The following is a 26142-nucleotide window of genomic DNA, read 5'->3' as shown; positions in this document are numbered from 1 at the left end:
CAGTGGATACTTGGAAGGCGCACGTCCTTACTGACGGTGGCCTACTTGGAGTACTAGAGGAAATGATCGATAGGAAAATAAAGACTACTTTTGTCCCTGACTATAGGGCGCTGGCAATATGGGAAAGGAGACTCGAAACCACGAAAATGGGGGGGGGGTCTTCTACGGTAAAAGCGGTGCATGTTTACACTTGCACTGACGCGGCGCACAGTAAACCGAATACCAAATTGGTGCAGCCCCACTGGACTGCGTAACCGTGGTTGTGGCTAAGAAAAGCTTCCCCCTTCTCAACATTCCCATAGGTACCCTTCATACTCTGTGCGATTTAGGATCAGTTAAAGATAACACACCTGGACGATGCTGGATTCGGTCGTTGCTCTCTCAGTAGACGACTCACGAAATGGGCCGGAGGGTGTAAGGAAGTATACGTAATGTGTGGATAAGCGGCTTGTCTCAGAGCTGCGGCCAAAAGCAAGCCACATGAAATTCGGCCGCCACATGAAGATTTCCGGGATCACCATGAGTACTTACTTACACTCGGGGGAATGACCTTTGTCTTGACTACCTGAACGACGGCTGTCCTAGTATTGCTTCTTTTCCATATTTTTTTTTCTCTCACTCATCCTATCCTCCATAGACTAAGGCTCGGTATATAACCAGCGGAGAAGTACTGTATGCTGTACTGAACTCGAGTAACCCCCCGATCGGCCCCAGTGCTGCACCATGGAGTCATCGAGAGGGCGATCGCAACTGGGCCAGCTGTACCTGCGCTATCAATTGGCCATTCGCAATGGACGCGGAGACGATCGTCTGTCACTGAAGGAGGAGATACCCGTTCTCGCCCATTCCCTGCATTTCCCTGTTTTCCCTGTTTTTTTTTTTATTTCTTCTTTCCTAGCGTTCGGTCTTGTTGACTATCGGCTGCTCATTCCGGAGCTTACTGTATCCAGCACAACGGCACAACGGCACAACAGCACAAAACACAAAGCTCAATGCATCATCTTTCGCCTCCCCCTGATATCAGAGATTGGTAGCAAGGACCTGTCGCACCGCAGTGGAGAGGTGATCGGCCACACAAAAGCCGGCGAGTGGATTGTTCCTGGCTTGACGCATGAAAAACTGGCCCAGGACGGTCGCAAGTGGCCAACTCGATGACATCGTAACGAGCTCACATCGATCGATGCCCGAAACAATGGCCGATTCAGAGTTTTAATGTCCTAAAGAGAGAGAAGAAAAGCAAGTCATCCACTCAGATCGATCAACATCTTCATCTTCAACTCCAAAGACTCCCCGCCCCTAAAAAATCTTCCCAAGGTTCAGGGTGCTTGGTTCACTCGGTTGCCAATGATGGCTTCCCAATCGACTCACCCAACCCTTCAAATCTCGGTACCTGACTGCTCCACCGGATCCACCCGTAAAGTCCATAATTTGGCCCAAAGACAATCTTCCTGAGACATTCATGCCCACTGTACCCTCGGGTGGCGCCAGGGGGGGTCATGAAAATCTTGCGCGTCGCAAACATGGAAGTCTAGAAGTCTAGAAGGATCGATGCTGCCCCAGGATCGCCCGTCAGTTACCTTGCCCCTGGTATTTTGGGGCCTTCGCCCGAGTCCAGTGTGGATGCGATACCGGGCTTCGAGGACCTGGCATAGAGACTGATGCAACTCTGAGCCTAGTGGCTTGCTCTTGCTTCGTGAGCTACAAGGTCCTTCTATTCTGATTCGTGGGCGCGGCTATAAACATCCCGCATTGTAAACACGCGGCTCACTTGGTTACTATTGCTTCTACTCCGGAAGTCATCCTGTCTAGTGCTGACCTGCTTCTGGACATTCCATCCAAGGGAAATTCGTCCGTTCTACGGGTCGAATGCAGCTATGTTTTCTTACATGTCTCATGTCTTTGTGCCAAGACGATTTGTCAGGGTGTTGGCACCTCCTGGATTGCGGCTGGAATACAATGAGGACTGCGACTTGAAACGAACGCCATCCGCTTTGTAGTGCTCACCGCCAGAGACCCATCTGGGGGCCAAAAGAGCTTGAAAGAGGCGGAAGTGGACCGAGCTGAAGTGCCCCCCAAATCGGCACAGCACGATGTGATGCCGTTCGTGGCTCGTGGCTTCCGGTAAAAAACGTGGCACAAGGTTCAAAAAACGTAGATGTAGAAAGTAAAGATGCCCGAAGAAATTGCTTGAATATGCAGCTCACTGATCAACGACGAGCATCAATAATCCATTCTCGCTCTCTCATTCGCCGCTCGGCAGCCATGCGTGCCCGAGGCGGCATCCTATCCACCAAGGACCTGGGGCGCGGTGGTCGAGGTGGCGGTACGGCTCGTTCACGATGCATTTCACGGATACGTCGTCGCCTCGCGGCGCGGATCTCATCGGATAGTTCAACGATTTCGTCAATGTCCCCCTATAGCCAGATTAGGTACTCGCCGGCGGACTCCAGATCGACTAAACTTACCGGTTTCAGATAAGAGAAGATATAGTAGAACGTTCTTGTCTCTTCGAATTCATATCCGAGCCGCTCAATTGCCTCGCGAACAACCAGGTCCTTGGTGATCTCCGTCCAGCGTTCATCGCGAGGTTCAGAGGAGACCTGCGCTGCAACTTTACGGTCGATTTCGTCTTCGATCGCGCCTTGGGGGCTACTTCAATGACATTCAGAGCACCAGGCATCTCAAGGGCATCAGTCTTGGGTGTGTGAACCATGGACCATTCGGACACGGCGTCTGGGACATCCCTGCCCAGGGAACGCGTGCTAGAACGAGGCCCGTAGCGTTCTTCATGGACCTCTATCTCTTCCTCATCTGTTTCTTCATCAAAGTCTAGATCACGAGCCATGCTTCGTTTTGCACGGCTGCGGGTGCTTCCGGCTAGAGATGGTTTGATGGATTCAGTTTCGTCGATTATGGATTTGGGCCTGCGTCGTGAAGTGGAAGCACCGTCTGCTTCCCAAGGGTTATTGAAATCGAGAGAAGGACGACTGGTTGGGGAGACAGATTCGTCATCGGAGCGATGTTTGTAAACAAGATCTTCTTCAGACTTGTGGCTGCCGGATTTTCTGCTTGACTCGGTGTCAGATTGGCTTGTATTGGATGCTAGTATCGAACTCACCGGTGATGGAAATGAACCTCGTCGATACTTGTCTGGGATGAAGCATCGGGGCTGGGAGCTCGTGGCGGCGCTTCAAATCCTGGCGTCCGTCAGTCGGTACCTCTTTCTGATTTTCGTCAATTGACTTACCGTGGTCAATATGATGATGATGCGTAATAACATCCTGGTGGATCGGAGGTGCATGAATGGACGCAACATCGGGCGAAGGCTTTCGAGGCGAAGACCGTCTCTTACTCTTTCGAATAATCACCTCGTCTTCTGACTCTTTCCTAGGTCGGTCTCGCTCGTCACGTCGAATAATGAGCTCCTCGTCGTCTTTGGTCGCCCGCCGACGGTCTCTATCTCGCTCCTCGCGTCGAATGAGTAGTTCTTCATCTTCTTCATTATTTGATCTGTGACCTCGGCTTTTGTCCTCTCGTCGCAAAAGAATTTCATCATCAATCTTAGTTCGTCTTCGACGATCTCGTTCCTTTTCATCGCGTCGAATGACCATCTCCTCTTCCTCTTCGACATCGCGGTGGTGAGGTCTCGGGCGACTCCGCGAACTGATGCGGATTTGTTCTTCGGTTTCGATTCCGTTCCCACGCAATGGCAAAGCACCTGGTGGTTCTGGAGCAAATACTGGCATCGGTGGACTACGACGTGTAGGACGCCTTGTCTCTCTAATGCGAATTTCTTCCTCGTCGAACTCGCCCGGCAATGGCCTATCTTTCCACTGCATAACCAGCTCCTCCTTAACCCTCGGCTTTCGGAGCTTTCTTTCTCGTAGTCGTTCTGATTCTCTATCATCAATAACATCTTCCATTTCTCTATATCTGTCGTAATTTGATTCTCTGCGAGGCCGTCTCTCACGGGGTCGTTCTCGGTCGTCAATCATAACTTCGTTAATTTCTTCACGTTCAAAAATCGGCTCTTCGAGAGAAGGTCTGCGTCGAGGCCGATCCATTTCACTCTCGTCAACTAGAAGCTCTTCTAGCTCCTCTTCTCGCGAACGAGGGCGCGGTTTGCGTCGTGGTCCTGAGCGTCGGACAAACGTCTCATCTTGCTCCTCGAATCTTTCGCGGGGCTTGAAGTCGCTTTCGCTCTCATAATCACGAGAAGGCCGCTCTCTGCGTCGTATAATTAGATCTTCTTCAATATCACGTTCAGAGCGACGTCGTCGCTGGCCGCCATGTCTTTCACGCTCATTAATGAAGAGTTGCTCTTCATCAATCTCACGACGAGGCCGGCGTCTCTCGCGTGACGGACGGATGTAGACTTCTTCGCGCTCCCGTTCCGGTATAACACCATCTATATTGTCTCGTGGTCTCCTCAAAGACATAGGTGCGCGATCCTCAGGTGGGGCGTAGCTCTCCCGCATGAAGTCGCGGGGCGGGCGATCGCGAATGTGCATGCGCTCCAGATCTTCGACTGGGGGCATTGATCTGCGACGACGGTACTGAACATCTTCCTCCTCAAACTCACGGTCTCGCTGGCGAGATCGCGGATTCCGATCACGTTCCCGTTCGATCTCAAAGTCATCTTCCTCGTAGTAATCGCGGGGTGGTCGGCGGGACATGGTGCAGGGTGGTAAAGAGGGGTTGGCCAAGGGTGAAAGAGGCTTCAGTCATTGGGCGCTAGGGTTGTCAAGCTCACGGTGTGGTCACCTGAGCTCCTTAGGCTCTTGCAGGTGTTCGAAACGGTCGATTGTCACAGAGGTCGGCTCAAGGCTCCGGCGGGGCTGTCGCGCATTATCGCCTATCGTCGCCTATCTTGGCACAATTCAACAATCAATCTGATCGGAGGTTGCTTCACGGAAAGGAAATGAAAGATGGTGACAAGGCAGGATCGGAGCCTAATGGGAGTGAAAGTGAAAAGCGGCATGGAGAGGCTGAGCGCAGTCGCAGCCCGATGACCGACGATCGCGGCGCTGATGTCACACCCTGGACGAAACAACTCATGCGGGCTACGTAGTGTAGTATAGTGCCAATGAGCAGTGATATTTTTCTTTTGTTTATTCTCTGCAGAATCAAGGTAGAGATGACCGATATAAGCTCATGGCCTCATCCATGGATCGCAGGGCCATAGTTGGGTCGAACCTTGGAACCATACAATGCCCTTCGTGCACATGACGTCTGGTATGGTCAAAGTTTTTTTATCAACCTTTCGAAGGTTCCTTTAATAAGTATTAGTATTGGTTAACGTCCGGCGAGGTGTAGGCGGAGCCTATGCCTCTAATGACCTCCTATGGGGCATAGGGACGTGCTAAGCTAGGGAACTTGATGTGCATAATGTGCCGCCCCAAGAGCAGTAATTACTATTATACGATAGAGTTGTCTAGTCGACTAAGGCCCTTTTCCTTCGTATAGGATGGGCTTAAGGTTCCTCGTAGGATAAAGCGCCTATACGGTATAGGTTTTGTGGGGCGTTAGCTCCTTCTATTAGGTCGTCTCGGGGCGTCGCCTAAGCTTCTACAGTAGGCGAGACTAGTATCGATACAAAGGAAAGTATTGGTGAGTATTTGAAAATTAAACCTTCTCTAGAGAAATGTAGATATTATAAGGAATATGTACTATAGACGACTGTACTTACTACTCGTAAGCCCTAATAGACTTCTTATGCTTACATAAGGTCTATTCAGTACAGTGAAATATTATGACAAAGGAGTATTGGCTTAATACTTTTGTTAACTAGCTGTCTTGAAACTTCCACCATTCATTCACAACATCATGGTAGCCCATCTTTTCTAGATGCTGGGCGACTCTGCGGCGCCAGTCCTTTTTGGAGTCCTGGTCCTCATAGTTGAAGTCTATTCCTGCCGAGAGTCGAAATTTTGTTCTAACCCATTCGATAGGAACGTAGCCAGCAAGCCCCCAATCGATGATGCCTAGCGAGCCTGTCGAGTTATTGACAAGAGGATTTGTAGGGCCAAGATCACAATGATAGAAGACAAGTATAGAGACATCCATAGTCAACTCAGTACAATTCCTTAGAAGCTGGTGTGCAGAAAGGGCGTCCGCCTTCTTTGCTGCTGCCTTTGACGAGATACGGCTCCAATAGCTGACCACCACTGAAACCGCCCTTCCATGCCGTCAAGTGATTGCAAACATCTGCTACCTTGCAGATGTAATACTGGCGAAGAGTCTCGTTCATTTTGGGCCAAGCCTCCTTAAGGAGTTGGCTGGGAACCCTCGAGGCGACGAGGAATATCGCGAAGCAGTCTCAAAATGATGGTATACGTTTGGAAATTCAAAACCCCGGGGCCCTTAGTCTTTGAGAAATTGTAGGGTAACATGCTCTCTGATCACATAGGGATAGTCCATGATGCGCTTCGATGAAGGCTTCGCCTACCCGCCAAACGGCCGCTTGATTGTCGACTGTGTGGACTCTTAAGATAGGATAGGAGCCTTCTTTGAGGGCTTAGAATCTGGAAGTGGCTCAGGTACAGTAGAGAGGGGGAAATGCCCCCATTGCTGTCGCTCCAGCATGCTCCGTCGGTTGGAGTCTTGTCCAGGGGTGGCGACGACGAACGAGTAACAAGAAGCTTGTTTGAAATTAGCCAGGAGCTTTCATTGACTTTCCATATCGATTCATTGAGGTGCGGCTGAGGCAAAATAATCACTGTCATCTTGGTTGATCTTGAAGTCCAATGAGTCAAACAAAAATATGCCAATCCCAGGTGCTTTATAGGAGCCGCTTCAAGCGGTGAACAGTTCATTTTCTGTTTTGACGCAATTTTTCCCCCTAACTTGGCTTCTCGCCCTTACTGTCTATTAAGATCGATCACTTGAAGGTAGACTAATCTCCACGATAGACATTGTCGTCTTCACGTTGAGCACGTTCCACATCCTCCCCGACACTGCTGTACCCTGAATGATACAACATCAGCGCGACAGCCGAAGCCTGGAAGGTAGTACGGACAGTCGGCCAGGCCAAGACTTCATTCTCGAGATCCCTCTCTGCGCATACGCGCAGGACAGTGTCGTCTTGTGTTGACCCGTCGTCCATGATAGCAAAGTAGTCGGTCATCATTTCCGACCCGGTATCCTCGAGAAGCTTCAAGAGCAGTTGGTGACATTCTTGAGGCGCCTTTCCGATGAATGGGGAATCTGGGCTGCTATCATCCTCGATTGGTGGCTCGAATGCCTTATCATAATAGTCTTCAATGCTGTTTACGAATACAAGGTTCCATTCGTCCTCATCAACGCCCTTTTGCTCAATAAAACGATTCATGATCTGCAAACTTCACCAGGGCTTAGTATTGAGCCAAGGCTAGGGAGGGGGAAGAGGGAGAAAAGACGGCACTGACCTCTTTGCTTCGCGGAGCGGCGCAGACTACGGGAAACAAGATACCTCCCATCTTTCAAAGTATAGGTGAGATGGAGATAAGAACAAGCAGGTAACAGGACAGAAAAAATCCAGTGGATTCTCACGACGGTACAGTGTTACTAACAGTCGGTCAGAACAGAGAGAACACTGATTGCACGACCCAAAAGTATGGAAGACGGAACAAGGGACGGATGATGGGGTGTTCAAGCAGTGCGACTTATTAGTCTCGCAGCCTGACATCATGTTGTGGGTCTCGTTGAAAGTTTCTATGTATACTGATGATTACCGATTATCATGAAATTGCATTCATCATAGTAATAGGTTGACCCTTGACTTAATAACCTAATGAGCTATGTACTCAGTATGGAGAAAGGTAGTTAATGAAAGCGGCAATCTATTCGAGAACATAGTGAGCACAATTTGCAGGGAGACCTACAGATTTGATAAAATTGTTTCTCATTTACTGAAGCATTTGATGATACTTGGGAGAAACAAGAGGGATTTAGGGAATAGCATGATCCTTTCATTATGTCTTTGTGTTTATTTTTACATTCGTGGATTTTGTGATTTTGTTATTATTACAGACCAAAGCGATTCACTGAAAGGCTAGACGCATCTGCCCTTTCTCAGGCTTGCTTTTGTCTCCTCGCCCGCCTCGTCCACGGGTATTCGAGCCCCTCGAGGTGGTCGGATTCGCCGGATGAGACTGTTGCGTAGTCATTGCTTCTTGTCGGTCTTGTATTTCTAGGTCTTTCGCAAAATGCCAGTCATCATGCTCTTCCCTTTCATACTCAGGCATAGATTTAGAGCACCGAGGGCATGTGATTTGCACCCATTCGGTGTTATCTATTTGCCCTTCCAAGATCACCGAAGTGGCCAGCCCTGGGCTTTGCTCTGTGGCTGGTTGAAGCTCTTCATTGTCAGATGCAGCGGAAAATTCAATGTTTGGCTTTGGGTCTTCTGTCTTGGGGGTAGATTCTTTAACGTTGGAGGCGGGATCTTTGGCGTTCAGTGACTGGAAGAAAAACCGCTTAATCCCACTGTCATCAGTCTTCCTCCTCTTATCAGATGGATACTCGCTTGGAATACCTTCTACCTCACGGGGTCTTATTGAATGGCTCAATGACTTGGCCTGCTCGCCTCGAAGCAAGAAACCCTCAATGACCTTGTTCTTTGCCACACCATCTTCGAAGCTACTCACGCTTAAGGAAAGATTTGCGCAAGGCCATGCCTGCCCATCTCCAACGACCTGCTGCAGTAAGTTCTTGGCAAGATCAAAGAGAAGGCTCTCGTCGATGGCGTGAGCGGGAGGAATGGGTATCTGACGCGATCGTGACTGAACCGTTCGATGGTGCAGTGTGATCACTCGTGGCCGACGTCTGTTCTCAAGTACGCCGTCCTCCACAAGTCGACCGTAGATATCGGCCGCAAAGATATGCAGCCATTTCTCGGCCTGTTCCATTGAATTGATGCTTGGGCGGAATGATTTTGCTGACAACATGGACTTGATCTGCGTTCGAGGATTGACCTCGCTACGATCATCGCCACGGATGATGCCATACAGCCAAGACGCGGTAGAATCATCAAGCTTTGAGCGTAATTGTTCGAGGGGAACATTGAGAAGATCGCTCACTTGCTCCGTGCCGAAAAGCGCAGTAATCTGGTCTCCCAGTTTTCCACCTAGCATCCGGATCTGGGTGAATTTATATCCTCCGAGGAAATGCTGCACCGCCCGATTCCGCACCACAGTCTGCAGGTTGGGTTTATTGCATGCACTACCAAGCTTCGCGAGCATCTTATTACGAGCAAGCCCTGCAGAGCATGTATAGTGAAGCTTCTCCCATACGGCATTTCTTACTGCGCGTACGATCTCTGCGCCCACTAGCATGACAACATCATCCCAGTCCGGGTCATCTTCTTCATACCCATGCTCACCCAGCTCAATTAAGCAGTTTTCGGGGCCCCACATCAGCGCCGTGGTTGGAGGGAAAGGAAGAGCGGCATCCTTGTTCTCCTCCTGCGGGCTGGGCCGTAGTTCAGGGTACCTTCGCAGCAAGACGCAGTATATTATTGGAGACAAATCAATGAATACTTCGTCAATACTCGCCTTCTCCAGCGATGCCGAAAGTCCCTGAGTGAGAGCAAAGAGCTCCGGTTCCGGGTCCTTCCGTACACCATCGCTCCAACTCATCTTTCATGGTCTTGAGGATCTTCCGCGATTCCGCCCGATAAGGATCTAGCGACACCTTTTCGGTACTAATGTTCCTGAACGAATCATCGCGGTATGCCCATTTCCCTCCCTCTCCCTCTCTAAATGTCGCGACATGCTGCAGGACGATATCGGGGCATTTCTCTCGGGCCTCGGTGGCTGAGAGCATTCGAGTGACTCCAAAAGGCCGCGCTGCATAGTTGACGGCAATCAGTGAGTCCCACTGACGCACAGCGAGGGGTTTATCACGCGGCGTGCCCAGCCGGACCATCTCGCATTGCGCATAGAAGGCATCGAGATCAACATGCGCGATGGCGCGGAGTGGGGTGGCAGTCGAGCCATGTCGGAGAAGCTGGAGGTGGCGGTGGGTGTAGTGAGATCGTCTCACCGCATCAGGAGATGTGGGAAGGTCAAAGGACATATCTGCGTCATGGCGACATGGAGGGCAATAAGAACCTGACGCGTTGAGTCTGGAAGGGATCTGGGTATCTGACCCTTGGATGTATGTCCCGAAATGGGTTAGTGCAAGGCACGTGTGAGAGCCTCAGGAAACGAACGTGTTTGTTTACTTTGCCTCACCTTTTTAATGCACTCTGAGCGACCGCCTCGAGGAGATCTCTGATTGATAGGATGATAGTTGTGTGCCCCGGGATCATCTACTGTAGCTCAGAGCTAAATCAAGTCCGATTCAACAAGTAAGAAGTCTTCAGCAAACCAAAGGGGTCCCCGATCGGAGTCTGACACGCTGAGTGGCGGCCTCGGTACAACTTCCTGCCCAAAGCCACGCATTCGTGCCCAACGCCCGCACCTCACCAATGTACACCAGCTTAGACCCCATCTGACCTTTGGTGGCAACGTTTTTCGATTCCTTGATCCACACACCGGGCCTGACTTGCGTCGTAGCCCTGATGATCGACTCCTCTAGGCCTGATTTGTCCGACAGTGTCGCCTCAAGGAACACAAGGCAGAGGTAATCGTACCTTGGCCATGCAATTTTCCTACGTAGCTGATGTTCGACCCAAGAGATCCACTAGGAGCGACTGCACAGGGCACAGACTAGCCTGTAGTCCATGCTGGACGGGACGATCCCCTGGCGTCCAAGTGGTAGAGTAGAATACGCGATGGTCGAATGGAGTAGTATAGAACTCGTCCAGCAACAATCAAGTGACAGTGATGCTGAAGAACTAGATAGTCAGCGTCAACCGAGACGGGTACAAGCAGAGTGGTACTCTGTAGGTTCTAACCGTATTCGACCATGCATGCTTGCTCACACAGTGGGGAGTCGTGGCACCAGCCCAAGACGACGGCCCAACCGCCTGAGTTCGCCCCCTCCCTCTTCCTATTCCTTTCCCTCTCCCTCCTTCAAACCTTTCAACCCTTTCTCTCACGCCCCCGGCTCATCCACCTAGACATTCGTCTCCGGTGCAAAGGAAAGAACAGAAACAAAGGCCACCCAGAGGACCCTCAGCCCCACCTTGGACCGTGTTTTCTCCTGATCGCTTCTCAACCCTCTCCTCTTCATCCTCTCGCCTTTCTCAAATCTCAGCCATCTCTAGTCACTCGGCTACATTGTGATCTCTTGCTCGAGATTCCTAGGATACATTGCCGGACAACTACCCTGGACCTCTCTCCCTCCCCTAGGATTCTACCGGACTTTCTTCCACTGGACTTGACTGGACCATTTGCTTCCCGACCAAAGGCCTCTCTTATATCTCTGGCCGTATTCCCGTGGACTGTTAATTTCGATTCTTCAATACCCCTTGGACCCGAGCTACACATACTCGTCATTTGAAGTGGTGACGAGTCAATCTTGGATCTTACCTACCGGTCGCCTCATAGAAACTCTGTATTTTCTTCCAATAAAACGGACACACCTGCCTCTACTTCCCCAGGATCTTCCTATCAGCCCGGATATTTCATTTTTTTCTGTTTGGGCCCGACCCTGAGGAACCATTTGATTTCAGGACCATTACTTCCGGACACATTATGACAGGCCGTCAGAATGAATACTTTATCCCCGGCGATGGAATCAGCCGCGAAGTCATCCAAGCAGATATCTGCCGCTACCTGGGGAACGACGCGCTCGTGAGACCCGGCAACCATGGTGTCCGTCTCTCTTTTCCCCCTTTGACATATAATCGAACAGTCTAACTGACCATCCACAGGGTCGACAAGGGTTTTTCATCCGGGCTTATCGAAATCTCACATCTGTAAGTCGACTCACGACAATGACCATCAGACCCCGGAACATTCATCTGACCAAGGACCTTTTTCTGGATAGGAGATGATTGCTGATATCAAGGCCGATTCGGCCCGCTGGGAAGCTGATGTCTCGCGACGGGCTGACTTAGGCTATCCGAGAGGTAGTTACAATCAAGATGTTAACCCATCTCATGCCCCTAACAATCACTCAGCGAACTATGCCACATCTGCCATTCATGACGTTCGCCAGCAACCGGGGCCATCCCCTCCCACATTCAGTGCCGCTCCGGCACAACAGCCATATATGGATCAATATTCCCAAAGTCCATACAGCGGATCCCAGAATGCTCCCTACAGCAACCCTCCTTCCTACACTTCCACTCACTCGCCCTACGGAGCAGGCCAGGCTCCTTACCCTCCACCCCAGGCCTCCTACTCTGGATCCTCTCAGCCTGTTGTGACGGCTGCTGATATGCATCCTGCTTCCTACACCTACTCCGCCGCTGGTGGCTATGGTTACGAGGGCGGTGGCCGAAATGCGCCCAGATACCCGGGACCAGGCTATGATGACCAGTCGGACTATTCTCCCGTGACCTCGGGGATGGCATACCCTACCACTACTGCCCCAGATCCCCGGATAGGAATGGAGCCGAGATATACTCCGGAATACGAGCGCAGTAGGCCGCAACCCACCCGAGAGCGCGATCCTCACCGTCGGCGGTAAATAATGAGAAACAAAACAAACAAACCCCAAAAAACCCCCCAAAAAAAATCTGGACTGGCACCGAGCCTGTGACTTGTGCATGCTTGATTTCTTTCTTCTCCGTGGTCCCACTGGATGAATTTGCCGGTTTTCCTTTGGACTTATGAAACAACCTGGGAACAATAATGATGTCGACGAATTCCGTATTCCTGGACTCTTCGCTGCCCTCAACCTGTCAACTATGCATCCATGACTCCTTCCGACAAATACCCCCAAGTCCAGGAAACAGGAAATTTAGATCAGCAGATCCGACAGTCGGGAAAAAGTTCCCACAATTGGACATTCCATTCCTATCATTCACCACATTTTGTGCCATAATTCTGGATTCCAGCGGAAACTCCCGGCTCAAAGATCGAGCATGGTCCCTGGAAGAGAAAAGGCATCCTCTTTCAATTACCCTGCACTATCGTGCAGCGGCCGGTTAGGAGTAGGAGCATTGTGCGAGGTTTCGAAAAGGTGGCATCTCTTGGATTTTTTGAGCTCTCTGTTCTTCTGCTTTAATGACTTCCGGATATCCATCATGGGGTTCCGCGTTTTCCTTGTCTGGGCTGTTTGACGGTGTATCGGATGTGTTTCTCTTTAGCAGTGGCTGGTATTTTTTCTTTGATCGATTTTGGACTTGTCCTAGGGGCACGGGACTTGTGGGTTTTCATGTTTGCTTATTCTGGGCTTCGGCTCGTGGAATCTCGGGAGAAACTGCTTTCATAAAGCGATGCTGATGAACCTACATGTAGATATGAGCATATACGGCGTTTCTTTGCTCTGTGGTTGCCGCTGACTTGACGGTTCTACAATCATAATCGAACCCATCTCTTCCATTCGTTTGATTATGTTCTGTGTTCTTTCTCTTCAAAGTTATCTGTGCGACTTTCCCACTGGGAGAGCCAGGGCGAGCTGCTTTTCCAGGGCGAAAACAAGCAGCTCGCCCACTTCAGATCAGCCTTAATAGAGAAAATGCACTAATCACTCTCCAATCGCGAATCCAATCATCTCTAACTCAATGGTAAGTTCCGTGAGGGTTTGCCTAAAGCAAGCGTGAAACAGCATGCCAAATGCTATTACAACTCTGTAGTGCATACTCAGACACCTGCATACTTGCCCTAGCTGCTCATGAACGTTTTTTGCTGGTCATGGTCGAGCTGTACGGAGCAACTTCATGATGCAGCATTTCTCTACTACTCAGCGATACACAGCTCAGACATCACGCTACCTACCAACAAGTTATAATTACCAGGAACAAATAGCCCGCAGCCTTAGAGTCTCCAGATAGAAATTGAGAAATCGACTCAAAGTCAAATAAATGATTTTCTCAAAACATAGTACATACAACGGCACAACGATCTCGACATCCGACCATCCCGAGATCGCAGTACAAACAAGATTGGTATCAAAGCGCCTCTTTTCGGGAAAACAATGACAGACAGGGTCGCTTGAGTCAATGGTCTGCGGACGACATTGCCGAGGATCCCAGCTGTGCATGAGGCATCGCTAACAGCCCCCCTCTGAGCTAAATTTCCGTATCATTCTGGATAGATGTGCCCATTACGGCTCTAATCCTCCACGGATGCAAAGTTTGTGATATTTGCGTCCTTTTATTGGTCCTCGTAGCCCTGGGGGATCTTCCGCGGGCCGCTCGGAACTGTGCGCGTTGGGGTCATGGTTAGCCTCATGGTCTCAAATAGCAGTTCGACAATGCAATGTCGGATTCAAAGGAGTCGTGGTCGCCTTACTGGGGTAGGACATGGGGATAGGCTCGGGGTCGACGTCACCGAGAGCGCGACGGATCGGGGGGAGGGCCAACGAGCGCGACGGGGCCGGCTGAGCCGATGACCAGGGACCAGAAGATGGCGGGCTTCTCATGAGATGCCCAGCGCAGGTAGCGGAGGGGAGTCGACCAGAATTGAGGGGTAGACATGGTGAAAGGCAGGGTCGAACGACTATTCGAGCGAAGTTTTTGGGGAGACGGGTCTAAAAACCGAGGCGTATGAGATCGCAATTCGAAACTAGACGAATTGAGAGAGTCAGAGTCCACCCAGGTGGTTGGTCGGTAGTGTTGGCGGGGAGGGGAAACAGACAAACTCGGAAGGCCGTGGGGAAGAAGTGAAGTCGAAGTTCGGAGATGCGCAGGTCCCAGCGTCGGTCTTGGCATCGCCCATCTAACACGTCGCCCTTTCTATCTATACACGTCTCTGCTTTCCCACCTCCACCACCCTTATTTTCCTTCTTTTATTCCCCTTTTTCGGCATTTGCTCCGCTGCGCGGATCTTCTCCAAGATGCGGTGGTGCCTTGCGTTGCTTCTCTGCGGCTTTTTGGCCGCAGTTAACGCTCTGAGTAGCTCCGGAAGCCGCCTGCTGGTGGTTTTGGACGAATCCACAGAAAAGAGCTCATTCTCGACCTTATGGTCAGATCTGGAGGGTAATTGGATATCACTTGGTTGTGAAGAATTGTGCTAACGTCAATGACAGGCCGTGGGTACGATGTGTCTTTCGAATCACCCAAGAGCGACAAGCTGTCCCTCTTCGAACACGGCGAACGAGCTTACGACCACCTTCTGATTCTTCCCCCGAAGTCAAAAGGTCGGCATTCTATATTGCTATACATGGGACTTTCAATTGACTTGCTGGCATAGGACTCGGCCCCAACCTGACTCCCAAACACATTCTGGACTTCATGAACAAGGACGGCAACATCGTCCTCGCTCTCTCTGGCAAGTCGGCCACTTCCAGCGCTATCAGCTCGCTCCTCCTTGAACTCGACATTCACCTCTCGAGCGACCGTTCCGCCGTTGTCATTGACCACTTTAACTACGACACCATCTCGGCCGCCGAGAAGCACGACGTTCTCCTCCTCCAGCGCCCTGGCTCGCTCCGTCCCGATGTGAAGGCTTTCTTCGATGGCGAGGGTGTCCTGGCCCTACCCCGCGTTGCTCCTCAAACCTTGGGAGGTGAGAGCGCTCTCGTTGCACCCATCCTCCGCGCTCCGAACACTGCGTATGCATACAACCCTAAGGATGAAAGCCCCGCAGCTGAGGATATCGAGGCGACTGGCTCGCAGCTGAACATTGTCTCGGCTATGCAAGCTCGCAACTCCGCACGCTTTACCGTTCTTGGTTCCGTTGAGGCTCTGGAGGACAAGTGGTTCTCTGCCTCCGTCAAGGCTCCCAATGGACAGAAGACCACTACTGTCAACCGGGAGTTTGCTAAGCAATTGACTGCTTGGACTTTCAAGGAGACTGGTGTTTTGAAGGTTGGCGAGATCAAGCACCACTTGGTCACTGACGGCGAAGTTGCTCTTGAGGACCTGAACCCTAAGATCTACCGTATCAAGAATGAGACTGTATGTGCACCCCGCCTTCAAAGCTTTCGCTATACTCATACTAATCACTTTTATTGTTTCAGTTCTTCAGCATTGAGATGTCTGAATACTCCTACGACAAGTGGATTCCCTTCGAGCTTCCCGCTGAGGATGAGCTCCAGCTTGAATTCACCATGCTCTCGCCCTTCCACCGTCTGGCCCTCGAGCCTACCAGCCGCACGGAGACTAGCACTGTGTACAGCACCAAGTTTGTCACTCCCGACCAGCACGGCATCTTTTCATTCCGCGTCAACTACAAGCGTCCCTTCCTCACCAACGTTGAGGAGAAGCACGAGGTGACGGTGCGCCACTTTGCGCACGACGAGTACGCGCGCAGTTGGGCTATCAGCGCTGGCTGGGTTTGGATCGCCGGTCTGTGGTCGGTGATTGGAGGTTTCCTAGCGTTTGTCGTTGTCTGGCTATACTCGGCCCCTGTGGCTAACAAGACCAAGAAGACGCAGTAGATCTGTCTTCAATTTTTATCATCATGATGTGGGATATTTTTCTTTGTGACACCTATAGCTTCAAGTCAAGCAAAGTTGATATGCTAAGGATTGCTTGTCTCGTTCAGTAAACCATTGTACCAATGTGTATTGTACATTCAGTGTCTATTTGAGATTGGAGATGGCGCTGGCATTCAAATGTGAACATGAAATAAGGTAACTCCAGACCATGCCAGCATGACTGGGAATATTCCCCACGCTTTAATAATACATAGCAACTGCGCGGAGTCCTCGACTCGGCAGTGCTGCTGTCGCAACTCCATGAGTATATTGGCCGTGGCGTTACAGACCACGAGTCTTCTCAGGGTCCATTTGCACCTCGTCACCACTGATTTCCTTGACAGATTGGTAGGCCGGTTTACCAGCGTAAAGCTGCCCGCCTGAATATGACTTCTCGGCATCCATCTCCTTCGCGACCGCAATGGGACGATTACCGCGGAATCGCTTACGCATATCGACCATACCGCGCCTGAATTATTTGAAATGCACATGTTAGCAATCATTCCCTCTCGTGAGGCCGGTGCACGGAATCCGGTGTCACAGCGTGATCAACTCACTTGCACTCGCTGAATCCCTTCGCCAATTGCTGGCACTTCGTGGGTAACTCTTCCGCTAGCGGCGAAGAGAGACATTCGCGCGGCGTATGACGCTGGACCATAATACAGTCCGACTCCTGCAGGCACTGGGCCAGTGCCTCGCCTGAACATGCGGTTAGCTCGTCTGACCAGGGATAGAAACGGTGGCATCCGGAAGCTGTGCGACTCACGGATATCAGTGCATGAGCTTGGCATGGCTCGCTTGTGTCGAGTCTTGATATAAGACTCGCCTTGTCAAAGTCCGATCGAATCGCAAACTCGGGCGATCTCAATCTCAACATTCGCTGATTGGACCCCGGATGAGTCAGCAATTTCACATGCACATGACGTCGCAGTTCGTTTGCAACCGCTCGATCTTCCTCCATTCTTCTTTTTCCTGTATAGAGACGAAGTCGGTTCAGTCGCGTGTATTGGAACCGAGATTGTTCAGCATGGCGCGCGTCCCCTTTATCGGGAGGCTTTTTTGGTATGTTCTTGGTAGAGTAGCTGGTATCCGCGGGTCGTGGCGACTAACGTGTAACTTCCAGGTTCGAGTACCTCGCACTCTTAGCGTCCTTGGTGATGGTCTTACTGGAGACTGTCATTCATCTGATCACTTTCTGTCTACGTGAGTAATCTTTTGCTTCTTTTGCAAACGTGGGAACCGACTACTGACACTCCTCCAGCCACGCCAATCATTCGATTCTGTTACGAACAATCCAAGTCTCTCTTTAATAAAATCTTACCTCTCGAGGCGCAGGTCAAGCAAGACAAGCGCACAAAAGAAGAGGTTCTGGCTGGAGCCGTGGCCGAGGCTTCTGATTTTGTGGACATCTGTGCTCTCTTTGGCTACGAAGCAGAGGAGCATATTGTTCAGACTGCCGATGGATACCTGCTTGGCCTCCACCGATTAGCATATCGGAAGGGCGAAGAGAAGACGCGCGTCAACCAAGGCGCGGGCAGTACCAGTAAGAAAGTTGTTTACCTCCACCATGGTCTCCTCATGTCCAGTGAGGTGTGGGTCTCCTTGACAGACGAGCAACGATGCCTCCCATTCCAACTAGTGGAGAAGGGCTACGATGTATGGCTTGGCAATAATCGCGGTAACAAGTACGCGAAGAAGTCGGTATATTACTCTCCGGGCTCGAATGAGTTTTGGGACTTCTCGATCGACCAATTCGCCTTCCACGATATTCCTAACAGCATCGAGTATATCCTCGAGGTGACGGGCCAGCCCTCGCTCTCATACATCGGATTCTCACAGGGTACCGCACAAGCATTTGCCACTCTCGCAATCCACCCTCTTTTGAATCAGAAGGTTGATGTCTTCGTGGCACTCGCGCCTGCAATGGCCCCTTCAGGTCTCCGCAACCGCATTGTCGATTCGCTCATGAAGGCATCCCCAGACTTCCTCTTCCTACTGTTCGGCCGACGCAGCATCCTCTCATCAACCACAATGTGGCAAACAATTCTTTACCCACCGATCTACGTCCGCATTATTGACACGATGCTTTCAATGCTTTTCAATTGGAAATGCCGCAACATCACCCAGACACAAAAGCTTGCTGCCTATATGCATCTGTATTCGTTCACAAGCACCAAATCAGTGGTCCACTGGTTCCAGATTATCCGTAACAAGAATTTCCAATTCTTCGACGACGAGCTCCACGCCCCATTCAGCGTTGTTGCAAGTGAACGGTTTTACAAGCCTGTCAAATACCCAACCCGCAACATTAAGACCCCAGTCGTGCTTCTATATGGTGACAGTGACAGTCTCGTCGACATCAACGTCATGTTGCAAGGTCTACCACGTGGAACCATCGCCAAACCAATTGCCACCTATGAGCATCTTGACTTCCTGTGGGCATCAGATGTCCACCGCCAGGTTTTCGGTCATGTCTTCGACGCACTGGAGACGCACAGCTCAAATGGCACCGTTCCTTGTGAGGATACAGAACCCAGTACAAATGCCAAGTATCTTCTTGATGGGCGTGCTTCTAATACATCAGCGCTGCGATCACATCATTTTTTGCCAACTAAGGCAGTTTATGGGATGTCTTGATTATTTGGAATCTCTTTTTTTCTGTTTTAATAACCTTCATTCTGGCCTCTTCATACCCATAACGTACATGCAAGTCTTTCATTGCCACACCAATACACTATTCATGGTTTTCTTTTTGTTTTGCGATAAGACATCTTGGTAGAAGACCATATCATCCTTGATTAAAATATCAACTCATCAAGATGGAGCACTATTTGCTTGATTATATGGAAATATGGGGGACGCCCGGGGCAGAAACAGCTTTATCCCAAAACTAAAGACTAGTCATCTGCTCAAGAATCTACCAGAGGTTCAGTATTTCGATTGACACATTCCAGTTTCGTAAATTATCAAACACTAGATTGGGATGTATGATGCGAATGCCTCGGGATTTACGGACTATCCAAGCATTCGGATATCTCCCTGGCACCATGACCTCAGCCCTTAAGAAGCCATATGCGCACCACCAGAGACATGAAACGTCTGCCCCGTCAACCACTGCGACTCACGACTAGCAATCAAGCTCGCAACACCGGCAACATCCTCCGGTAGACCAAGTCTACCTAAAGGTGACCACTTGGACAGACACTCGTCAATCTGCTCTGGGGTCAAAGTCTCGCCGCCTGGAATATACTTGGCCGCCATCTCAGTATACATATCCGTCTTGACACCCCCGGCAGCAATACAATTGACAGTGATTTGCCTCGCGCCAAAGTCCATGGCAAGACACTTGGTCATACCGATAATCGCAGATTTGGACGCAGCGTAGATCGAGTGTCTCGGTACACCCTAGTAGATCATCAGCATTTGGGAACCAGAGCCCCTCTCTACACAGCAACCACTATGGGAAAAAAGGGGGGAAGACAAACCCTCACGGCCGAAATCGACGAAGTCAACATCACTCTTCCAAAGTCATTCATATGTTTAAACGCCTGCTGCGCAACAAAGTACTGCCCTTTGACATTGACTGCAAAGATACGATCGATATCATCGCCTGTGTCCTGCTCCAAACTTCCAAAGTGCTCGATGCCCGAGTTGCTTACGACAATATCAAGTCTTCCGAATTCGCGCATGACGGTCTCAAACATGGTCTTGACTTCGTGCTCTTGCGACACGTTGGCTTGGATGGTAATTGCCTTTACGCCTAGGGCGCGGATTTGGCTGGCCACGGCCTCGGCGGCGGAGGCGGTGCTCAAGTAATTTATGGCGATGTTGGCGCCCTGGGAGGCGAACTTGAGGGCAATTGCTGCGCCGATGCCACGGCTGGAGCCGGTGACTTTTGGTCTGTTAGGGAGATGCTAGAAGATGCGGGAGGATGCTAGAGAATGGAGAGTTGGACGTGGTAGGAAACTTACTGACTGCAACTTTGCCCACGAGGTTCTTGTTCTCAGACATGGTGAATCGTGAGGGGAAAGAGGGTTGATTGTAAGGGAGAGATGGTTCAAGAGAGGCAGCTCGTATTCAGAGCTGCCCCTCCACAACACTACTCCGAGAAACAGTCGGTGAGCAGCCGCAACTGGCTGTAGTCGGCATGCATTGTTCGTTGATCGCATGCACATGCTCGAAGCTCGCAGGTGAGTTTCATGTATGTTATCCCAGGGAAGCTTGTCAAATATCGACTCAGTGTATTTGAAGCCAGTTCTGAACTGTAAAGTACGTACTAAACACATATCAGGGCCATCTGTAGAGACTCCTGAGAAATAGATCGCTCATCAAAAGAACAAGAAAATAAAGAATACAGCGCCCTGCCTCACATGTCCTTTCCATTCCAGGGTCGTCCAGACCGGCTAATCACGGGGAACGCCTCTTTCCCAATATAGAAGAAAGCACGCATTTTCGGGTACACATCGACTCAAGCGGACATCAGGGACCAAAAGCATTGAGGTCGGATGAAGGATTGCCTCATTCCTCATCACCGAAATCGGTTCCATTCATAGAGGCACTGTCAAAGTTGTTGTTGTTGAACTTGAGTTTGAGCTTCGGTCCGGGAGTTCCTGCAGTCATTGGCGTATTTGCGCCTGTCGATTGGCCGTCGCCCATCACGGAACCAGGCTCATCAAAGTTGGCAAACTGGGGATGCTCCGCGGTTAGCCTCTTCAACTCGGAGACACACTTGGCCTGTGTGATGAGTTAGTTCGTAGTCCTTCAATGTTACCAAGGTACGCGAGAAGACAAAACTGACCTCAATATCATTGGCGTCCTGGTACAAGAGACTGCCGTCCTCGTTATACGTCCGGGCATTTTGGCAGAGCAGGTGGATGTCGTCCCGGAATTCTTTCAGACTCTGATAGTCATCACGCTTGATCTTTTTCTCAATGGTGTCAATTGCGATAGGGTTCTTGATGATCATATAGTAGTCGGGATAATGAGCACGCGGCGGGGGCTTCATGAACGGATCAATAATTGCACGCACGAGCGGGCCTTCCTCGCTGTCGGAAGATTCACCCTGAATCTCCTGCTCCATCTCCTTCAGCGATTGAACAACGGAGGTGACAATTCGGTTCAGGGTGGCACGATCAGCACTGCTGAGAGTGTCTGGAATCTTGGGCTGGCGACCGCGCTTGCGCTTGGGCTGAGGAGTCTCCTCGGCGACTTCCTCGGCCTTGCGCTTAGTAGGAGCCGGGACGCGACGACGCTTCTTGCGCTGGGGAGTTTCCTCCTCATCCAAAGACAGTTCAGGAGAAGCCTCGATGTCATGCTTGCCACTCTTCCGGGCCTCCTTTCGGTTCATCTTGTCGGCAGCGCGACGTGCATTGCGCTCGATGACCTCGTCCAGGGTAGGAGCGTCATCATCGCTATCATCCAGAGCTTCCAGGAATTGTCTCTCGGATAGGCCATCGTCGTACCGGGCAACCTTGCGCTCACGAGCCCCACGGCCCATGACTTCGGCCTCAACTTCCTCGGTGACAGGATTGTCCTCCTGCATGTAGATATCCGGCAGCTCCTCCTCGCACATCAGTCGAGGGAAGCGTTTCCCAGGGCCATATTCGGAGGTCAGCTGGCGCTGCTTGTCGATCTCCTGGAAGATACCGATCTCTTCCTCGGATCGGGCCATTATTTCGTTCAGGTCATCATCGTCCATTTCATCCTGGTCGCCAATTTGCTCTGCGGCTTCAGCGGTATCCAAAAGGGTACGTAACAGCGCGTCTCGCTCCTCATTGGTGGACTTGTTATCGAACTTTCCGGCCTGAATGACCTTGCCGTCCATGTCAAGCTTGAACTGTGCACGTTCCAGGATCTTCTCCTCAACGGAGTTGGAACTAATCAAACGCAAAATGCGAACCTCATTTTTCTGACCGATACGATGGGCACGATCTTGAGCTTGCAAATCCTGGTGAGGGTTCCAATCGGAATCGTAAATAATGACGGTATCTGCAGTTTGAAGGTTGAGACCCAGACCACCAGCACGGGTGGAAAGCAAGAAACAGAAGTACTCAGAGCCGGGCTCGTTGAAGAGCTTCAGAAGGTCAGATCGATCATCAGACTTGGTGGAACCATCCAAACGGAGATACTTGAGGCCACGCAGGCGAAGGAAATCTTCCATGATATTCATGATCTGCGTCATCTGGAAGAACATCAAGACTCTGTGACCGGTGGCACGGAACTTGGGCAGAATACGATCAAGCAACTCGAACTTTCCAGCAGTTCGCCACAAAAGATCATTGCTCATGCGAGTGGGGTTCATTTGATCTTCCACGGGCTCGAACACGAAGGGGTGGTTACAAAGCTTCCGCAGCTGCATCAGCATGTTGCTGAGACCGCGCATACCGGTCTTGCCACCCTTGCCGTCACTGACGGCCATCTTGTTGTGAGTGACAAGCTGTTTGTAGAGCTTGGTCTGCAGGCAGAGAAGCGACACTTGATGACTCGCTCCTGCTTGTCAGGCAAATCCTTCTCGACGTCCTTCTTGAGACGACGAAGCAGGAAGGGGCGCAAAACCTTGTGAAGACGACGAATAACAAGCAACTGTTCTTCTTCACTGAGGTCCATACGGTCTTGGCCGCCAGTGTTGGCGAAAGGCGTATTGAACCACTCATCGAAAGACTTCACGGACTTGAAGATGTTCGGCAGAACGAAGTTAAGAAGCGCCCACAACTCGGGCAGGTTGTTTTGCAAAGGAGTACCAGTAAGAATCAAGCGGTAACGACTGACGTAGTACTGTGAGAGAGTACTGCTCAGCTTGGAGTTGCTGTTCTTCATACGGTGACCTTCATCGATAATCATATGCGTCCACTTCACCTTGCTGAGTATAGGTCGATCCTTAATAATATACTCGTAGGTCGTGAGAAGGACCTGGAAGTTGCCCCAGCGAATCTGCTGTTGTTGTTGCTTGCGTGCATTGGGAGGACCCTTGTAGACGACCTTGCTGACCGAAGGCGCCCACTTGTCGAACTCAATGTTCCAGTTGGTCAATGTACTCAAAGGCACGATGACCAAGAACGGCCCGTTGTTCCGCTTCTTCTCTATAATGTACGTGATCAAACTGATGGTTTGGATGGTCTTTCCAAGACCCATCTCATCTGCCAAAATACCGTTGAGGTTGTTGTTGTACAGTGAAATCATCCACTGCAAACCCTTCAACTGGTATTCCTTCAGCGTACCACCAACGAGGATGCTAGGCTGCTCGGTGACCTCTTCCTTCACACGATGTGCAACGGCATAATAGTCGACCTTCTTCTTGCCGGAAGATTGCTGCTCTTCCTCATCCTCCTCGCTATCAGCGAGTTCTTCATCGTCATCTTCGAGATCCTCATCGTCACCGTATCGCTCTGCCTGGTTACGTTGTTGCCTCTTGACAGATGCAGCCAGCTCTTTCAAGAACTTATCGGTCTGTTTCAGCAAGTGCGAGATACGAGAATCCTTGGCCTGGCCCAGGAGCTTCATGTAAGTCTCCTCGTCGTTGGCCTTCAGAGCCTGCAGACGCTGCTTGGCAGTACGCTCCACTCGTCGCTGTTCTTCGCGCTCCATATGCTGGTGGTGCTGAAGCATCATGCGACCCAACTTCTGAGAGCGAGTGCGGCTTTGAATCGTGGCGTTGGCAAGTTCGGCGCCATGGTTGATGATCGCCTGCAACTGATCCCACTGCTTCTTCTTCTCTCGTGTCTCTCGAGCATCACGCTGCTGCTTCTCAAGCTTCTCTGTGATTCGTGCCTCACGCAAAGAAGGTCTCTTCATGCGGCGGTGGTGTGCGTGGTTAGGTCGGGCCTGAAGATCACTGTAGGTGAGCTCCTCGTTACGGAGTTGCTGGCGAAGGCGCTGCTGCTTCTGCCACAGACGCAGCTTTCGGAGTTCCAGAAGAATAGACAGCTTCGTCGAGTCATCGCCGGAGGGCATATCGCTCTTGCTGGTATCCCAAGCACCGACGTTGGCCGAGAGCTGCTCAAGCTCATTTATCCGAGAAGTGATTCGGTTGTACAAGATGCGTTCGCCGTCGGCGCGGATTTGTTGCATGTCGATGCCGATGGCAGGAGCGAAGGCCGGGAACCGTTTTGAAATACGGTAAGGCTGACTTCCGTAGGTGATGGGCTTGTGCAGCACATCGGGAAGCTTAGCAACATCATACCAATCCTTGCCCGGGATGACACTTTCAGTAGTATCCTCAGCCTGACCAGCTGTCTTCTTATTGGCATTTTCAACAACCTTCTCTGCTAAAGAAACATTCTGTGCGGGTGTGAGAGCCTTCGGTTTCTTGTCGGCGAAGATTTTCTCAATGAGCTCGGCCGGCAAGGGCTGGTTTCGAGCCAGTGTCCGGAATGCCGTGACTTGGTCTCTGAATATGCTGATCTGTTCCTGGGTGAAGCGACCACTTCCAACAGTGGGTGCCTTAGCACCAGCAACTGGTGTTTGGGGCTGACCAGGGGCGGTGGGTGCTCGCTGAGTGAGACCAGCGGCGGAAGAGGTAGAGGGAGTGCGGCCTATAGAAGTCTGGTCAGTCGCTTTTCACAGGCAAAACTGTGGCAGGGGAGTGTGAGGCGGGTTGAGGCTTACCATGCGCGCCATTGGGCATGCCATTTGCACCAGCGCCATTCATCTGCTGCTGAGACATGGCAGCCTTGTTCTTCGAGAATTCCTGGAACTCTTGGAACTTCCTGACGAAATTCTGGAGGTCCACGAACTCAGGGTCGTCGTGGGCGACATTGGCAGCCTTCAGCTGCTGATATCGCTGTCGAAGGTATCAGACATCGTACTCGATGAAAACACCAAGGCGAGGCAAGGTGATTGAACATAATGGGTGTAGCAGAGAGTGGTGCGCGTTACTTACTTGCAACTTTTCCTTGACCTTACTCATGTTCATCGGAACCTGGTTCGGTCGCGCCATGTTGGGCGTGGGCTGCAACGAGGTCATGATGCGACGCGTGTTTGCTTAATTCATATGTGAATAAGGCACGCGGTGGGAGCACAATGCGACTGGCACCGAGGCGGATCTGAACTGAAGGTCCAAGGCTCCACTTTGCTACAAAGCCAGGTCGCGCCCGGGAGGGAAGAGGGGGTTGGTCGCGATTGGGATGGTAAGAGCGCGACGAGGCGATCAGGGCGGGGAGGTATGAATGGAAAAAGACCTGGGGGAAGGCCTTGGCGATGGGAAGCTCAGTGGTTGGGTGGTCGGAGCTTCGGGTGATGCGATCGATGGATGGGGGTGAGAGCGGGTACTTGGTGCCAAAAAGGGATTGAAAGAAAGGGAATAAAGGGGGGAGGAGAGGCGCAACAATAGGTGAGGGAGCCTAGAAAGGCGATGGTCGCGTCGGGTGGGCGCGTGGGAAGGGTGGATGGATGAAAATGGAGATGGAGGGGACCGAACTGCGCGCGACTCGGGGAAACCTGGTGCTTCTCAAAGGGCGACTAACAACAGGACGAAGAGGAGATTTCGTGCGCAGATCACGTGCTGCTGACTCAGACAGTGTCCGGGGCTGCGGGATCTGTGCGCATATCTGATACCGGTAACAGCAATCAAACAATGCCTCTGTACTCCAATCTACAATCCCTATACATTCAACGCACTCGTTTATCAACACTGCTTCCGCAAAGCAAATTGTGCTCTACCTACAGATTGACTGCTCGTAATCCCTT

The 26142-nt window shown here is 51.1% G+C and overlaps 12 protein-coding genes across 12 annotated transcripts; 4 read left to right on the top strand and 8 right to left on the bottom strand.

Moving 5' to 3' along the window:
* Positions 1-184: 184 nt before the first annotated feature.
* Positions 185-521, bottom strand: N7477_007594 (uncharacterized protein; the record flags this gene model as incomplete). The annotated part of the gene is made up of 2 exons (XM_056969257.1): positions 185-316; positions 351-521. 2 exons carry the CDS (start codon positions 519-521, stop codon positions 185-187), a joined length of 303 nt encoding a protein of 100 aa, XP_056819289.1.
* Positions 522-723: 202 nt separating this feature from the next.
* N7477_007593 (uncharacterized protein) lies at positions 724-1155 on the top strand (the record flags this gene model as incomplete). Its single annotated transcript, XM_056969256.1, has 2 exons — positions 724-808; positions 899-1155. 2 exons carry the CDS (start codon positions 724-726, stop codon positions 1153-1155), a joined length of 342 nt encoding a protein of 113 aa, XP_056819288.1.
* Positions 1156-2207: 1052 nt separating this feature from the next.
* N7477_007592 (uncharacterized protein) lies at positions 2208-4676 on the bottom strand (the record flags this gene model as incomplete). Its single annotated transcript, XM_056969255.1, has 5 exons — positions 2208-2414; positions 2466-2600; positions 2654-3068; positions 3119-3197; positions 3248-4676. 5 exons carry the CDS (start codon positions 4674-4676, stop codon positions 2208-2210), a joined length of 2265 nt encoding a protein of 754 aa, XP_056819287.1.
* A 2219-nt stretch (positions 4677-6895) lies between these two features.
* On the bottom strand, positions 6896-7457 carry N7477_007591 (uncharacterized protein; the record flags this gene model as incomplete). Its single annotated transcript, XM_056969254.1, has 2 exons — positions 6896-7333; positions 7407-7457. 2 exons carry the CDS (start codon positions 7455-7457, stop codon positions 6896-6898), a joined length of 489 nt encoding a protein of 162 aa, XP_056819286.1.
* Positions 7458-8021: 564 nt separating this feature from the next.
* N7477_007590 (DNA-directed DNA polymerase eta) lies at positions 8022-10056 on the bottom strand (the record flags this gene model as incomplete). Its single annotated transcript, XM_056969253.1, has 2 exons — positions 8022-9471; positions 9530-10056. 2 exons carry the CDS (start codon positions 10054-10056, stop codon positions 8022-8024), a joined length of 1977 nt encoding a protein of 658 aa, XP_056819285.1.
* Positions 10057-11621: 1565 nt separating this feature from the next.
* N7477_007589 (putative transcription factor RfeG) lies at positions 11622-12561 on the top strand (the record flags this gene model as incomplete). The annotated part of the gene is made up of 3 exons (XM_056969252.1): positions 11622-11741; positions 11801-11845; positions 11917-12561. The coding sequence occupies 3 exons, from the start codon at positions 11622-11624 to the stop codon at positions 12559-12561; spliced, it is 810 nt and encodes a 269-aa protein (XP_056819284.1).
* Positions 12562-14142: 1581 nt separating this feature from the next.
* Positions 14143-14515, bottom strand: N7477_007588 (NADH:ubiquinone oxidoreductase subunit NDUFA3; the record flags this gene model as incomplete). Its single annotated transcript, XM_056969251.1, has 2 exons — positions 14143-14239; positions 14370-14515. 2 exons carry the CDS (start codon positions 14513-14515, stop codon positions 14143-14145), a joined length of 243 nt encoding a protein of 80 aa, XP_056819283.1.
* Positions 14516-14874: 359 nt separating this feature from the next.
* Positions 14875-16419, top strand: N7477_007587 (dolichyl-diphosphooligosaccharide-protein glycotransferase; the record flags this gene model as incomplete). The annotated part of the gene is made up of 4 exons (XM_056969250.1): positions 14875-15016; positions 15067-15177; positions 15231-15937; positions 16000-16419. 4 exons carry the CDS (start codon positions 14875-14877, stop codon positions 16417-16419), a joined length of 1380 nt encoding a protein of 459 aa, XP_056819282.1.
* A 321-nt stretch (positions 16420-16740) lies between these two features.
* On the bottom strand, positions 16741-17249 carry N7477_007586 (PET191 family protein; the record flags this gene model as incomplete). Its single annotated transcript, XM_056969249.1, has 3 exons — positions 16741-16927; positions 17016-17157; positions 17225-17249. The coding sequence occupies 3 exons, from the start codon at positions 17247-17249 to the stop codon at positions 16741-16743; spliced, it is 354 nt and encodes a 117-aa protein (XP_056819281.1).
* Positions 17250-17485: 236 nt separating this feature from the next.
* N7477_007585 (sterol esterase) lies at positions 17486-19095 on the top strand (the record flags this gene model as incomplete). Its single annotated transcript, XM_056969248.1, has 3 exons — positions 17486-17520; positions 17582-17661; positions 17720-19095. 3 exons carry the CDS (start codon positions 17486-17488, stop codon positions 19093-19095), a joined length of 1491 nt encoding a protein of 496 aa, XP_056819280.1.
* Positions 19096-19518: 423 nt separating this feature from the next.
* N7477_007584 (uncharacterized protein) lies at positions 19519-20469 on the bottom strand (the record flags this gene model as incomplete). Its single annotated transcript, XM_056969247.1, has 3 exons — positions 19519-19863; positions 19944-20350; positions 20430-20469. The coding sequence occupies 3 exons, from the start codon at positions 20467-20469 to the stop codon at positions 19519-19521; spliced, it is 792 nt and encodes a 263-aa protein (XP_056819279.1).
* A 507-nt stretch (positions 20470-20976) lies between these two features.
* Positions 20977-25393, bottom strand: N7477_007583 (putative RSC complex subunit (Sth1); the record flags this gene model as incomplete). The annotated part of the gene is made up of 5 exons (XM_056969246.1): positions 20977-21192; positions 21257-22912; positions 22942-24989; positions 25063-25237; positions 25337-25393. 5 exons carry the CDS (start codon positions 25391-25393, stop codon positions 20977-20979), a joined length of 4152 nt encoding a protein of 1383 aa, XP_056819278.1.
* Positions 25394-26142: the final 749 nt, after the last annotated feature.

This window comes from Penicillium maclennaniae (assembly GCF_028827695.1).
Source record: "Penicillium maclennaniae strain IBT 15551 chromosome Unknown utg000007l:1.0-4884863.0:1.0-4888362.0, whole genome shotgun sequence".
Taxonomy (NCBI): Eukaryota; Fungi; Ascomycota; class Eurotiomycetes; order Eurotiales; family Aspergillaceae; genus Penicillium; species Penicillium maclennaniae.
This window is presented reverse-complemented; position numbering and strand designations above follow the sequence as displayed.